The sequence below is a fragment of the Aulonocara stuartgranti genome (genome assembly GCF_965226115.1).
Source record: "Aulonocara stuartgranti genome assembly, chromosome: 6".
In the NCBI taxonomy this organism is placed as follows: Eukaryota; Metazoa; Chordata; class Actinopteri; order Cichliformes; family Cichlidae; genus Aulonocara; species Aulonocara stuartgranti.
In genome coordinates, this window is record NC_138944.1 from 17,196,135 (window position 1) to 17,212,715 (window position 16,581).

Below are 16,581 nucleotides of genomic sequence, written 5' to 3' on the forward strand. Positions count from 1 at the left end.
GTTTCATTTAGTTATTCTTCTTTCCATTTTCAAATCATGTTCTTTCCCCTGCAAATCTATATTCCCTTGGCTCGCATATCTGTGTCTCTGTATTTCCCCTCTCTCTGTGTCTGTCTGTCTCTGTCTCTTTGTTGAGCAGTGCTCAGCTCCTGATGTTGCAGAGTGTAAGGCATTTTGATTTGAAACACTTTCTTTGAACATGATAGTACGCATGCTATGTAAGGGTCTTGCTATCTAAGGGCAAAATGCAGAAGGGATAAGCTCCTACTCACATCTCAATAATATTCACGGCTCCATATTTCTCTTTGATTTTATTCACATCACATCTCTCTCTCTCCCTTTTCATCTCTTTGTCTCCATTTTCTCCATTCCTGGCCTGCTTCTCTGCAGTCTAGAGAGTGAAGTCTGAGCTAACTGAGACGCCTGGCCCAAGGCCTTGTTGCTTTATTTGCATTTCACCATGGTTTACGTGTGCCAGGAAAATGCCACCTGGTGGCGATAGCAAACCACTGCAGCCATTTATTCAGTGTGTGTGTGTGTGTGTGTGTGTGTGTGTGTGTGTGTGTGTGTGTGTGTGTGTGTGTGTGTGTGTGTGTGTGATTTAGATGTTTGTGTCTTGTGAAAGCCACGTAGGTAGTGAGAATAGTGAGAATAAGTGTACCGCCTCTTCCTCCCTCCTTCTCCCTCCCACATGTTCCCCTTCTTTTTCCCTTTCCGGCCTTTGTGCAGCTGTATTTATTTGGGCTGGACCAGGGCATTGCAGAGACACTGGTCCTTAACACGTTTGGGCCCCCACCCGGTTGACTCCTTTAAGCTGAGTAGAGATGAAGGTTGACAGGGTAATAATGCTGGTGTCAACACCACTTACAGGACAGTTATATCAGTATCAGCTCGGCAGGGGGACGTTCACACTCTGTTAGGCTAGGTCGTGAACCGTGCTGGGGGCCCCCAGCCTCAGCCACAGATACACTCACACATGCATTTCTCTTGAGCTGCTGTTAATGAAGCAGCTTAAATGTACATAATGCAAGGTCTTCATGCTGATATAAAGATAACACAACTTCACGCGTAGATACAGGCAAGCTGAACACATTAATTCAGTGTCGATACACTTTTTCCACATTATTTTTAATACATTCACAGAGTACGTTTGTACCAGTGTGTGCTCGCTTGTGTATGTGTGTTAGGCTCTGTGCCTTCTTGTGTCAGCTTAAGTAGGACTCTTGCTCCTTGAGCCCTAGCGCTCCTTCAGGACTTTGAGTGTCTGTCCAAAGGCAAGTCTCGTCAGCATGACTCCAAAGCACAGAATCTCATTTACACTCGACTGTCCATATTAATTATGAATCAGAGTGCTGTCGGAGGCTTCTGTGACCGCATTGCATAGCAATGATCACTGTAACCAAATGGGATACTTAGAAGCATTCCTGCCTCACAAAACCTTTTATTGCCTCGATTACTAAATGAAACTATAAACATGCAGAATGTGCTGAGAGCTTTTGTTGTGTCTTGCAGAGAGTTCATAAAGGATTCAGATTTGATCTCACAACTCCAAAGTACAAAAACTTGGTGTAACAAAATCAAAGCATATTGCAGTGTTTTGTAAATTATCATTGACCTGTGTTGTACTGCCGATAGTGTAACAGCACGTTACCTGTTTCATCACAAGAACTGTGCTAGGTTTAAAAATGGGGACATACTTTAACTGAAATCCTTCAAACACTTTGTAACTTTGCAATTCCTTTCCATAGTACAGGCTTTTAGGGGCTGAAGATACAAAATGATTAAGTGTAGTCTCTCATGACCAAACCAATCTCCACAGTACCAGAAAAGCAGCTAGAAGCCCTCCTGATCATAGAGAAAAATAAACTTTCTTAGTTTTATCTTTTATTAAACAACAATTCCCAGCAGTGCCACTGCAAAAGATGTCTCTGAGAAACCTTGTTGAATTTTGTTTTAACTTTTTGTTGAAACTGAGGTTGTTAATGTTGTTTCATGAAGTAAAGAGCTTAGACTCAGTCTTCATCTAATGTGACTGGAGCCCAAATGGTTTATCACTTATATAAATGGCATTCTTGATGCTATGAACATCAGTAGTATTCAGCATAGATTTGTGCTCTCGCCTTCTACACACAGACATCTCTAAATTTTCCTTCAATTTTTTAATTGTTATGCAACTTAGAGGGTCACATCTCCAGATCCTTAACCATTTTTCTTTGAGCAACATCGTTGTTAAAATTGTCAGTGGTTCTCTTTTACACTGATCTTCATCCCTTCATCCCAAATCATGATTCCACCCGCCAGCTGATATTAACTCCATCACATCATCACTTATTTATTTTTTACCTCATGGCTTTTTACCCCTGTCTCATAACTTTCCACCATGCAGACTTTTTTGGAATGCATTTGAGGCCTAAAAAGCAGGCATTAATTTGTTCTTACAAATAAACTAAAGGTGTCCTGACAAACATTATATATCTTGTCTTCAAACTGTTTGGAATGACATACTGTACAAGTCAAAGTAAATTTAGAAACTCCTGCTGTATTTATTTACATTTTCCATACTGTTGCTCTTTCCAACTTGAGGTTGTATTTTGCTGTCTGCCTTTGGATACACTTCTGTTTCTTTAGCATTAAACAAGGAAAACCACACTTGTGAATAGTACAAATACAAAGATATAAATGGTTTCACCACTGAGCGCTCCGTAAACATTTACATAAATTCAGACGGGGCAGTAATAAAAAAAAAAAAGGTTAATGTTTGTGTGTTAAAATAAACACCAGACTGTGGCAAAAATATTCTCACATCTGCATAGTAAATACAGTATTATAAAGACCTCTGTGGGGGAAAAAAATCCCCTGTGTTTTGTTATTTTTCACTTTATCTGCATTCTTCTTCTTTATTTTATTTTTTTTGGGGGGGGGGAATCGGTGACTTAGAGTAATCTGACACGCTTCCCATACTGGCAAGATTAACAGAATGCATTGTTTCACAGGCTCTGATTTAAGGAAGCATGCCACGACGTGTGTGTAGATGCTAAGTCTGTGACTCATTTTCAGCTCAATACAGTAAACTTGTAGAGCGGGGCAATATGGGTTAAAAATCTTAAAACTTTGATCAAGCACTGTGGCTTACTTTAATGCCACAAGTGAATGACTTTACACATCTACAGGAAACTAACTATTCATGTTTAAACCCATAAATAAAGATTTTTACTACTTATATTTCCTATTTAACAGCACACATTACCGAAGTGTGTGTTGGCTTTTTCTCTTACAGTCAGAATTTCCTAAGTAAGTTATAGGCCTAAAACCTAAGGATTAGCATAACATATATTGTGGCAGCCTGGGAATAATCTTGCAAGTTTATAAAGTCAACATTTTTGGAAAAAACATGTCTCTGGAAACCCAGTGATGGAGAAACTTTGCAGTATACAAGAAATTGCACTGGTGGAGAGAAAAGGTGATGGTAGGATGAGAACAAGGATAAGTGGGGGAATGAGGAACAGAGGAGAATAAATAAGGAGTGGGGTATGTGTGGGCATCCAGCCAGCCAAATACCTTCCAAACCTCCACTTTGACTATCACCCTCTCCACTCGTTGCCTGCGACTTCATGCATCCTCTCTAGACCATAACCCGCTCCCTTTCCCTCTCCCACTTTTCTTTCGCTTCTCTTCCCATCCTCCATACCCCCAAGCCTTGTAATCCCTCCTCTCTGCTCCTCCCACTGCTCTTCCCCCTCACTCCTCTTCCCTCCTCCTCCCCGCTCGCTCCTTCTCTCTTTTTTTCAATCCTTCCCTTCGTCTCTCAGCATCTCTCTCTCCTGGGTCTTCTTGCCATGGTGCGGTGCTGCTGGCAGAGCGTGGGCGCAGGCGGCACACAGACGGGAGCACAGATGGGCAGCAAGCTGCGCAGGGCGGCCAGGCACACCTGCTCCACACACACACACGCGCACACATACACACACACACGCACACACAGAGCCCTACTCTCCCAACCCGCCTCACAGCCTGCCTGGCACAGTGGCACGGTGATACAGGGACACAAACACAAATACACACAGACACACATGTATACATATATAGATACATACATTTATTTGTGCATTCACATAAACAGTTGTGCGTGTGCAGATTTGTAATACATTTTGTATATGCCAGACGAACAGTGAGCATATATAGCAGCTAATTACACCATAGATTTGTCAGTTTCCGCTGACATTTTCGTTCTCTTATGACTCTTATTGATTCAAAGTTTGGCTTCTAAGCAACTTATAAGATTTTCCTCTAAGAGTAAAGATTTGTAAAGGTCACATTCACACTTTGGTTTCAGCACATGGGGATCTGGTTAAGACTTTTAGGACAAAAGCGTTTTTGCTCACATACAGAGATGTATACACTAAATAGCAGAAGTGATGAAGACTTATTAACACAGAAACAGAAATGTTCCCTCGTATGACACAGACTTAAATAATTAAAAAATGAAACAGAAATATATATATATTAAAATAAAAAGGGTAAAAAAAATAATAAAATAACATCCAATAAAAGAGCTGAGTGAACATCTGTGTGGGATAGCCGGGGGGATTAGGAGGGTTTGGAACATTTTAAGCGCATTAAGGATTAAAAAAAGGTCAGAATGTTTAGCAACATACCGATAAACCTCTTAAGCGAAACCCAATTGGGAGGCTGTACCGCGTTATCCTGTGTTTTGGGGAGGAGAGGAGAGGAGAGCTGAGGGGGAGGAGGAGACGGAGGGGGAGTGGTGGAGTTGACATTTGTTCCAACAAGGAGGGGAATCTCAACACATACTGGTAGTTACACACATGCATGCTCACACATATGGACACATGCTGGTTTGATGTGGCTACAGAGTACATTAGCTCACTTGTTGGTTTTCATGTTGATGTTGGCAGTGTGCGTGGTTGTACCGCACATACTCACAAATGACAAGCAGTGTTTATGAATCTGTCAAACAGCGATGTGCCACTGCAGAGCCCACTTGTTACTTCTTTCATTTTTGATCAGCAATGACCAGCAAGATGTATTTTCATTGTCAGGAGACGATATGAAGATTTGCGGTCTCTCACTGTTTTATGTCTATGTCAAGAGTATATCAATTAAAAAGAAAAAAATATAGGAATTGTAATATGGATTATTGAGTATTGATTTAAATGTTCCAAGCGAAATAATCATCTTGAGCAATGTCCTGACACGTTTCAGATTTTCCTCAAATCACAGAGGTCTAGTTAGTTTATCCGTCCAAAGGACTGATGAGCTTATGCCGTAGCAAGGCATCTGGCCACAATCCACAGTCGCTACTCCTCCTACAGTGTTGGTCAGAATTTAATCAAATGTACAAATGTGCTTGAGGTCAAGGTAACATGGTTCATTTTATAGACAATAAATTGTAACAGATTAAGCCTTTTTCTCTTTGGTTTAATTGCATTGGTGCCTCAGTTTTTACACCTTTGAGCACTTTCAGTTTGTTACTGACCCAGAGTTCTTTCAGGTGATGAAATTTGTAACGGAGTTAGTCCTCACTTGAGTACACACAGCTTTAGCATCTTCCGATGACCAAAACAGTTGAAAAAGCCACTGAGCTAAAACCTTTATCCACATCTGTGGAACAGATGTTGGATTGATTAGTTGTTTGTTGGGGAGGATTCTTTAATAGATCCATTTGTGACCTTGGAGATTAACAGCGCAGGAGGTAATATTGGGGAAAGAGTGATTAGTGAAGAAAATTTAATAGCTTAGGAATTATTATAACTAATGAGGATATCATATGTTTTTTAAAAAAATGAGGAGAAGGAGAATCCTCCACTTGACCTCATGAAAATTAGGAGGAAAGCCACAGGAATTAGTGCTGGGTGTCAGAGAGATGGTAAGAAGGATTGCAACCTAGAGAGCACAGCCACAGTCAGATGCATGGTGCTGTATGTCAAAGCCATGATGAGTTGGGTTGTGTGGATTGTAGCGGAGTTGTAAGAGAGAAAAGTCTGCAATCAGCAATCAGACAGTATAAAGAACCAGCACAGAGAGAAAGCAGATGCTCAGCTAAAACTCACTACACTATTTATTTATTTAAAATTAAAAAAATTATTATTTAAAATGATTATAAACTAATGATTAAAAATCCAAACAAATAATTAGCACTCATTTACTTTGAGCGTACACCAGCATTTAGTTGTGCAAAGTCAAGTTTGTTGATAACCAGCTCTCATTTTTAGGGACTTACGACATCCCAATTTACTCTTTACTTCCAGGATGTTGCACATAAAAGTGAAATCCAGGGGAAAATTTTAGTGCAAAGCCAATGTTTAGCTAAGTTTTAGTTAATCACTGTGATACTCACTTACCTAAATGGTTACATCAACAGTGATGGATGGGCTGAATCACATAAAGTCCGTCATGAATAACTGTATATATTTGTATATTCATACACTGTTATCAGAGTAGAGTTTGCGTGGGCTTCTCATGTGCACCATCAGGACACAATGCATACACTGTTTTTCTTTGTATGTCGTCTTTTTAATTCACTGGGTTCAAGCGGCTGCGGAGTAGGCTGAAAGGTTTGAAGTCAGAGATGGGTTGCTGGTGGAGGACGCAGAGGGGCATCTGAGGGAGGGAGTGGCTGCAGGACTCTGATTGGGGTTGCTGAAGGGAGGGCTTTAGGGGGCTGCGGTGAGAAGATAAGGGGCTGGATGCGTGGATGGAGGGTGTTGAGTGTAGAGTGGGGGGTTGTGGCTGCTGTCGTAGGCTGCAGCATGCACAGCAGTGATAACCAGACCTCTGTCTTACCTCCCTCTCGCCCTGTCCTCCTCACTCATCTCTACAGCTTTATGATGCACTGTTGAACTCAACAGTGGCACCTATTTCCAATGAGTGATGTTGCGATGTGTTGTAAGCACAGTCTTAGTAGGCTAAAGAGCCTGAGCTCAGAGCAATAGAGCCACAGCTGTTGATAGCTTCAGTATCTATGTAGGTTATCATATTGTGCAGTTTGCAGAAAAAGATTTTCAAGAGCTGAATAAACTCTGTAGGTGGGAAAATAGTATTATCAAAAGTTCTTTGCTTAGAATAAAAAAGAATACATAAATAAGATGAAAAATCAGAGCGATAATAGGAGTCTCTGTATCAATCGGTCTCATATACTGTGAGAGTTGGTGTGCCCAAAGGCAGTCAAAACCTCAGGGTGATGTTGAGAACAGCTATCAGTTTTCCTGCTGCTACTCATATGTGCCTGTCAGCTCTTATCGATACCATGAGCCTTAGCTTTCACACCTTGACAAGAGCAGAACATGTTCAGGTCATGACAGGCCAACAATAGGCAATTTAAGACAGATGGGCAGAGTTTCCAAGTGCAGGATCTTTCCAGAATGTGATATGTCCATACTGAAAATCAGTTGTTCTCCATTACCCAATAAGATTTGCAGAATATAATTTTAAACCAGAATATGGTATTATCGTTGTTAGGTAAAGCCAAATTCAGGTGATAAGAGCTTCCTGCTGTCACTGCGGTATTGCAGGATGGGCTGAACTTGTTATATTTGTTTAAAAAAAAACACCAATTGTGATTTCTGCCATTTATGCCGCAATTATTTGTAACATCTGTCAGGTGGCAGGAGCAGACTGGCTACAGAATAATCCTTCAATTAGTAACTTTCTTAATATCCTAAACAAACAGAACTGAGCATCAGGTGCCACACTTGTTACTGTAAATAATCAACCGTGGAAGCAAATATAAACACAGAACTGATTATGCATGTCAGTAGACATGCATAATCACACAAAACATGATAATAAGTTGTATGCGCCAATATGATTTCTTGAAGCAAATCCACCAAAGGAAATGTTGGTGTAGGAAAGAGGCTTCGGACATTTTACAGTTTTTCAAAATTCATGCCTCACACGTGAATTTGTGCAGCTTCGTGGCGGCAGCCATGCTTTCTGTATTAGATTGTGAGATATCTGTAAAGCGTATTGTTCATACAGTAACGGTCCATTGCATCTAAGCGCCATATGCATAGTGTGAGAAATAGTGTTTACATTAATGTAGAGCCCTCCGGTGAAATACTACACAACGGTTAAAAAGTCCATTGAAGTGAGGCTGTTTTCTCCACAGCTTTCATTGGCCACCATATATGTTTACTCTGCGTGTGTACCTCAGTGTTTGTTCACGTGTGTGTACGTGTGTGTGTGTGTGTGTGTCTGAATGTGTCTGTGTGCATGCGTGGCGGGGGCGCAGCCTCGTATGTTTGGAGTGAGTGCCGTCAGTTAGCTGGAATGTGGCACTACCGCCAATGCTAAGATGGCTGCCAAGCTCTAAGATGGCTGCCAGGATTACACCCAGCCAGTGAGAGACACAGAAGAGCGAGACATTCTGCATGAAAAGAGAGGGGAAAAAGAAGCTCTCTTTCATTTCTGTGCTCTTTCTTTCTTTCTTTCTTTCTTTCATTCTCGCTCTTGTCTGTCTCGCCCCTCTCTCGGTGGATAAGCACTGCTTCGTAGGCAGCGAGACAGGTCTGTTATTGTTTCTGCTCAGTAATCTGTGGCTTAGTGTGGCTGCAAGGCAAGTGCTGCTGGCAGGAGTCTGTGTGCTCTGTTATCACCTACAGCCTGCAGATAAACACCTCCTTTAGCTAGCTTACTAGCTAGCAAAAGCCTAGCTAGGCCTGAATGGACGGCCAATGGCATGAGTATCCCACATCACACCAGTCCAGGAAGTGAACTTGGTCTCAGCCACCGGTCTCAAACACCCATGTGTTTTTCTTTGTGACTTGCACTTTTACTCCAACTATCATGTGAATGAAGCCTCAGTAGACCAGTCATAACAGGTGTGCACAGCTGCACACATGTTAGGTTTGCGTTTTATGCGCTTGTGTTTTCTTTGTTATTATTTTATTTCAAAGGGACGAGCGTTGCCTCAATTTTATACAATTTTATACTCTGCGTCAAATCCCTCTGGACGAGCAGGCTGGCCTGGTCAATGTTATCTCTCGATCTGCATGTGTGTATTTATGTGTTTGTTCTTGTAAGGATTACAACATGTATTAAAGTATGAAGCAAAAATTACAGGAAGAAACAGATTGAGAGTGAGTGTTATGTGTGGTTATGTGTGTAAGGTGTTCTGTTTACGCAGACTAAATCCCTACCAGCAAGAAAGTATTAAATAGGATTAGGGAGAGGGATATGATTGCGTGGTTAGATACTAAATGGCATAGCAGCACAGTGTAAATCATCGCACCTTAAGTCTGGAGGGACAGAGGGAAACAGGAGAGAACAGTCTTAGATACAACACTGTCACACAAAAATGTGCGAATTCACACGCACATACATTCGCAAGATGTATACCATACCGCAGCACATACTGTAAGTCCCTCTTATTCCCTCTCACACCTGAAATATCACATTCTTGGCAACATGAACACACAGCTATGACTCATTGAGATGTTGCACGCTTACCAGTATGTTTTTATTAGTTTCTTAAGCATGCAAATCAGATAATAACCATTAGTCTGTCTCTATCCTTTTTGCAGAATCTGGACAATCAGACAGCTCCAGCCAACAAGGGGACACAGACATCAAGCCACCACCCAATGGTGGGTATATGCACAAGCACGTGCCTATGTTCAAACCCTCTTAAATTAGCGTTAAATTAATTTCACCGAGCTCATCAAGCTTCATCCACACTAATTAGTTTTGCTTTAAAACCGAACACCTGAAAATGCATAAGACATGACTGTTCACATACACTGACGATGAGTAGCATGATAAAAGGCAGAATTCAACTGCACAAAAGCTGCTACCAGCTGCTGAATGATTTTAGATGAATTCGCCATTGGTACTCAAGGATGATTTGCAGAAACTGGTCATGTGGCTGTAACATGAAAAGTCATCAGGCTAATCAGGCATCGAACACAGGTGTATTGAATCCGTGACATCACAGGTTCCCAAAATCAATTTCCAAACTAAAAACCACAGTTTTCAAACTTTTACCTGGCTCAGCAGCGTTTTCAGGGTCCTGATGCAGCAGAATAGTTTGAATGTTAGGTATAAACATGAAATTGCAGACTTAACAGGAGGGACGTTTTACAAACTGACCTGTTGAAACAGCAGCATCCTATTACAGTACCAGGATTATATTCAGTGAGCTCCTAAGGATGACCTGTTCTTTGTGCTTTATTGCGTTGTTCTTCATTTCTATGTGCTTTATTTTAAACATCTGAGATGCTGGGAATGAAAACACCCGAATTCATAAATTACACACTTTAATCTATGAATTCGGGTGTTTTCCCCGATGGTGTGGGCCCATACTTTAGTCCATACAGTGTAATTCAATTGCGTATTCCCATAGATGTTGCTCAGCAAACAGAGTTAGAGATGGAGTCTCCTGAGTTTCAGTTTAACATTTTTTGTGTTTTTGTGTGGGGAGGTGGGTTTTCCCAAAGCTTTTGCGTGTATTTGTAAAAGCTTGATTATTTCCTCGTCTGTACAGGCCACCTGAGTTTCCAGGACTGTTTTGTCACCTCAGGAGTGTGGAATGTGGCAGAGCTGGTCAGAGTGTCTCAGAGTAAGTAGAAAAACCAGATCACGACACAGGCAAAATGCCTGCACATGAGTAATTACAATACAATGCATTTGTTTCCTCATTGAAAAAAAATCTACTGCAACAATGCAGCATAGCATTTTGAGCATATCCTCTTATCTCATGCTGGCATATTTCTCGCTTCCCTTTTCTTTTCTCCCCACATTCCCTTTATATTTGTCTCCTTGTCAGCTCCCGTAGCCACAGCGTCGGGTCCTAACTTCTCACTGGCTGACCTGGACAGCAGCCCCAGTTACTACAACATTAACCAGGTGGCTCTGGGGCGGCGCTCTCTCACCTCCCCTCCTTCTACCAGGTAAATACTCCCCACAGACATGAGTAGTGAAGGTTGTGCAGACGTACAGTATACGTTGCACAGGAAACATCATGGGGAGGTACGGCTGTCTACCATAAGTAGACCGTCTAGTGGGTGAAACCACCATGTGGCTTTAGCAGTTCTGCCTTGGTTAGTGATGCCAAGGGCAAACTTGAGGGAAGTGTGAAATCACAGTACTGTAATATTTACCAACCGTATATTGCTTGTTATCACAAAGATGGCTACAGTACACCATCTCATTGAAGTTTCTTGTTATGAGTGGTGTGCAGCTATGCACTACGAGTCCAGTCCCAGTCTTGGATTCTCTTTATATATGTGTATGTCTCTCAGCTAGCTGCTCTTGTCTTTATGAATGTGTGATGTCTCTTTCTGCTTTTTACTCTCTGGGTCTTTCTTAACCTTTTCTTTCTATCTTCTTACCTCTGTCATCTGCTGTCACTTTAGGTCTGAGGTGGAGTTGTACGCAAACCTTCCAAGGAGGTAGTTATAAACCTGAGCTTCATCTAAAAAATATAAAAGATACAACTTGGCGAGACACATGCACAGGAAAGCACGCACAAACACTTTCAGAAAGTCGTGTGTGACTGCCTCTACTTTCTGACTTTGCCTTCTCTTTCTTCCTTTTCCATTCACAGTTTTGACATTCATTGTGCTTTGTCTGCTCCAAGACTTTGTGATTTTGTTTCCCCTAAAATGCAAAAAAAAAAGTCTGTTTATATGAAAAGTTCTTACTTCTGCTAGGTGTTGTCCTTCCCATCATATATTTTTATTAAAAAAAATCCTACCTGCTCTCACTCTCTCCATTTATCCCTTCCACTTTTACTCCAACCACCAAATATCCTCTCGTGTCTGCAGCTCCACTAAGCGGAAGTCCTTAGATGATAGCGAGCTGGAGAGCCCCACAGATGATGTTTTCTACCCTGGGCGTTCGCCTGCTGCCAGCTCCTCCCAGTCCAGTGCGTGGCCTAATGACATGGAATCAGGTACCCTCCTACCCCACCCCACACCTATCCCTTGAAGCATCATGAAGCTTTTGCACTTTCTGCCTGATTTGCACCCCCAAGTCCAAACTGATCCCTCCATCTGACTTTGTCACTTCTCCCTACCGCAATCTGTTGCTGTCACTGTGGTGATGTACTCAGCCCTGGAGACCACTCATACACCTCCACTCACCTTTCTTAAGGCTCTGTGGCACAGTCTGATCACTCTACTTACAGATACACACAGTAGTTAATTTGCTCATGCTTAGTTAATATATTATTGAAAACAATGGCTGTGTTTGACTAGGATCTGTTTGTATTTAAAAGTTTGGTGTGAAACCATATACTCAAACACGTGAATATAAAATATGTAACCTTGAAACAGAAAATGTTTAAAGTCACATGTCTCGCATATGACAGAAATGCAAATACATGCCTTAATAAAAGAGAGATGAATAATAAAAATGACAATGCTAAATGCACCAAATATTTTAGTTTAGTGTCTCCATTGTTTTGGTAGTAATACTTGTGTCATTTAGCTCCGGACATTTTGCTCTTTATTCTACCTCCTCAATACCTGAACCCCTTTCTTGGTCACTTTTCTTCAAGCATTCATATGTTCTCACCCTCACCTTAACGCCACTATCATGCATACAGTTTACCTGATCTGTTGTCAATTATAAGTGATTCACAACCTCCATCATACACAAATGCTCACACTTAACTCTCTCTCTCTCTCCTGTCTATATATCTTCTCCTCTTTTTTCTCTTATTCTTCCCCTATCTCATTGTTAACAATACCCTTCTTCACTTTCAGTGCAGCACCATTTGGCGAGTGTGCAGGAGAGGAAGATAAAACATGAAAACGATGGCGTGCAGTTTCCTTACCATGGTTAGAACAACATTGATTACACTCATATTTATTTACTATTTATCAGCTTTTATGTAGCTCAGTCATTCCTCTGTGTGTATGTATAAGTGTGTGTGTGTGTGTGTGTGTGTGTGTGTATAAAATATAGATAGATAGATAGATAGATAGATACATAGATAGATAGATAGATAGATAGATAGATAGATAGATAGATAGATAGACACACATTATGTGTGTTTGTGTGTTGCATAAATGTGGGGAGGACAACTATAGCATGCTAAAAGTGTGTAAAACTTTCATTTGTGTTTAGCTGTTTACTAACTGATGTCAATGATGCTGATGAAAGTTTCATTTTTTGTGGTGTAAAGTGCCAGGACTGTAAGGGAATATCCAGTTTTCTGTCATATTTATATAGTGTTACTGTGGTGGAGGGTCATAATAAACATGGGAAAAGTTCCATATAATTTGATCAGTCTGTGTGCAAATAATCCATGTGAGCCAAAAGAGCCAACTGTTCTGTTTTAGACAATTTTTTTCTTCCCCTTAGCTCATTTTTTGTGAGAGTAGATATCCCTAATATGCTCAGCTTTGAGCATATTTAAACTGACAAAGCCAGTTGGAAGAGGTTTGGCTTAATTGGAGGTGGTAGGGAGCTAAATTGTTTTATTTTAGTCAGTGGATGAAATGAGGGTGAGTATAAGATAAAAAAGCATTATTTTGAACTGTAAATCATGCAAAGCCACCCTAGTAGAGTCCAGGATAATACACATGGAGCTGGAAATGTGCACAATAGCTTCATTTAACTAACCGATTTCACCAGATTTCACCAGACTTACACTGACAACACCAGCAGGCATATTCAGTGGCTGCACCCACTCTGGCACTCACACACTTGCACAGTGACTCACTCATATGCATAAACACCCACACACAAGCGCAATGTACATAGACGACCACCCCATACTGGGACTCGCACACTTACAACCCCCCTCACATGCAGACGTTCACACATTTAAATACACGCGCTTATCATACTCCCCACCCCTGCAGGTGTTCAGGTGTCTGCCTTGCCTCCATCTCTCTGTTGCTCCATCCCTCCCTTGCCTCAAATCCCTCATTAGGACTCTTCTGTGGATCAGAGGTGTAAAACCCTTCCTCTTGCTCCCTAGTTCTCCCTTCAGCCCTTCTTCCCTGCGTCCCTTCTGTCTAATTGAAAATGTGTACAGCAGGAATAGCCCTGGGGAGGGAAAACATGTCAGAGGAGAAAAGGCGGCAAGAGAACCAGAAATTAGGCAAGTGTAAAAGGAAAAGTGGGTGGTGCAAAACAGAAGAGAGGAGAGAAGATGACTTTGGTACTCAAATGGTGAGAGCTAATGAGAGACAGGGGTTATCACGGTGTGAACTAGAGAAGCCAAGAGCCTTGGTTAGGTTTTGCCCCAGACTACTCTCACTCGAGCCTCAGCGTCTGCTCTCCTGCTCCTGCTCTACTTAGCTGTAAATGTAATTAAGAGGCTGCTCATCAGAGCCACAGCAGAGGTTCCTGCACGCCTTAGCGCACCAGAGCCTTACCTCCCAGCTTTTTCCTCTCTCACTTGCTCTCACTTCCTCTGTGTGTCTATGTGTGTGTGTGTGTATAGCGACACCCTTACTATCCAGTGCAGCAAACAGCCGTGTACACTTTCTAATGAGTTTGGCAAATAAGTGTGTAGAGTTGCATGCAAATCTGGACCGTTTCCCCAATTAATTTACAAAATCCAGGCGAAAAATTGAAAAGCCAAAAGCTTTTGTAATTGACGGGCTTTTTTGTTGTGGATTTGGTAATCATTTTAAATCGTGGCTAGCACAAGAAGCACGAAGGGGAGAATGTGTGATATTTGGTAGTCTGTGTCTATTTAATAAAATATTCCACCTGCCATTGGGATTTCCTGTTCAGGTGGGGGAATGCAAACAAGCAGGCACACACACACACACACACACACACACACACACACACACACACACAAACAAACAAAGGAACCCCACAGGTGCACCTCGCAGCCTGTCCATAGCACCATTTACTCTTCTTGACTTCCACTATAACCAACAGAGCCCACACAATCAAAGGCACCCAGAGATGTATGAAGACAGATTCAAATAGATCACACAAACACAGCTACATACAGATATCAGTTAGACACACATGCGCACGCACACACACTTGCACAGCTGAAGCTTGGTCCCAGATGGTGTTTCAATGTATGTGTAGCCTTGGGATCCATGAGGATGCTGGAGACATCTGCTCCACAGGGGCATAGAGGGTTGGGGGAGGTTAGTGGAAGCGATCGAAACAACCACGATTTCATATTAGTTCCAAATGATCGCAAATTTTTCCTAAGACACCAGAGACTTGTGGTGGTGGGAGCTTTGCTTGGTTCTTTGAGTTAAGTGTTACAAGCCCTTGGAGGGATACGGCTGAACTTAGGTTTTGGACATATGCGTCTTAAATCACTGGAGAGAGGAGAATTCCCCAACTTTCCTTTACTTCTTTAAATCACTATCTCCTGTCTTTTCCAACTGTGTGTGAGTGCATGAATATGTGTGTGTTTGCGTCTGTGTGTTCTTCAGAGGCGCATCTGGTGGCAGGCCTGTTAGTGCAAAGAGACAGAAGGGTCATCATGGGAACGCTTGATTGGTTGCCAGTGAAATACTAAGGCTTGCCAGAAGAGGAAACAGTGCAGTTGTGGCACACACACACACACACACACACACGCACACATGCACACGTGCCAGATCAGACCATTGCATAGCCTCTGAAGTAATAAAATATTGTCTTTCCAGTCCCTTGCTGTTTACGACACTGCTATAACTTCCTATATATACAGATGTCAGTCTTCATCTGATCCTCTCTGTGGATCCTGGCTTTCATTTCTATAATTTGGATTCATTTTTTTACTTCTTAAATGAAAACCTACAAGATTGCTTCTCTGAAAATATAATTGTATAATCCACATGGTTCTGGTTTTTACACTTTCCTCTAAATCTCAGCTTTTCCTAGCTTTCCCCTCCGGTGCCTTTCTGTCTTTCAGTCTCAGCAGTCTGCTCTTATTTCCACCTTTCTCCCACCAGTGTGACAGTGTCATAGCAATCACTGCTAACTGCTGGTGTCAGAAGTGGGATCGGGGTTGTTTTCATGCTTGGAATCTGTCTGACAGTACAATACGCCCCCAGACTCCCGCTACATTTGGGTGGGGGGTTATATGTCTGCTAAAGACATAAATGGTTCACACATATTCACTCCCACCTGCTTGAGACTTAACTCTTTCACACAGGGAGGGAAGGTTTTGCACGCCCCCACACTCCCATAGACTTTCACACGTCTCCAGCTGGAGAACTGAGGAGGAATCATATTTAATGCCTTGTTTGATGCGGAGGGGCCACAGAAATAGACTACAAAACAACAGTCTAAAAAAGTTTAAAAAGAGAACAGTGTCGCACCACTCACTTGTTAGGAAGATTAGAAGAAAACTTAGAGAAGAAGAAATTAGTCTATTGTTTCAGCAGTTAAATAAGGCGGCCTTTCAAGTGTGTTGAGACGGGTGTGAGTGTGTGCTCGCGAGAGATAATAACCATACTAAACATCTTATGACATTCCAATTTCATACGTGTTGTCAGAGCAATGCAATAAAGAAAAAGACGCTTCTGCATTTTTCACAGGTTCCGCTTTGCTCTCTTGCTCCCTTGCTCCCTCACATATTTTCATGTCTCCCACGTTCTTCTCGCCTCTCTCGTTCTCCCTCTCCTCTCCCTCTGTCTCCCCTCTCTGTCC

At 41.9% G+C, this 16,581-nt stretch overlaps 1 protein-coding gene across 10 annotated transcripts in view; it reads left to right on the forward strand.

Moving 5' to 3' along the window:
• nfixa (nuclear factor I/Xa) overlaps window positions 1–16,581 on the forward strand; it is a 107,365-nt gene that overhangs the window by 76,879 nt on the left and 13,905 nt on the right. For 7 of the 10 annotated variants that reach the window (XM_082535093.1, XM_082535087.1, XM_082535096.1 and 4 more), the window contains 6 exons: window positions 9,540–9,602; window positions 10,499–10,573; window positions 10,781–10,904; window positions 11,370–11,405; window positions 11,781–11,908; window positions 12,723–12,797. In XM_082535093.1, coding sequence (XP_082391219.1) covers window positions 9,540–9,602; window positions 10,499–10,573; window positions 10,781–10,904; window positions 11,370–11,405; window positions 11,781–11,908; window positions 12,723–12,797 — 501 coding nt within the window. The remainder of the gene's footprint in view (window positions 1–9,539; window positions 9,603–10,498; window positions 10,574–10,780; window positions 10,905–11,369; window positions 11,406–11,780; window positions 11,909–12,722; window positions 12,798–16,581) is intronic. The other 3 variants (XM_082535089.1, XM_082535095.1, XM_082535088.1) reach the window with 1 other exon arrangement.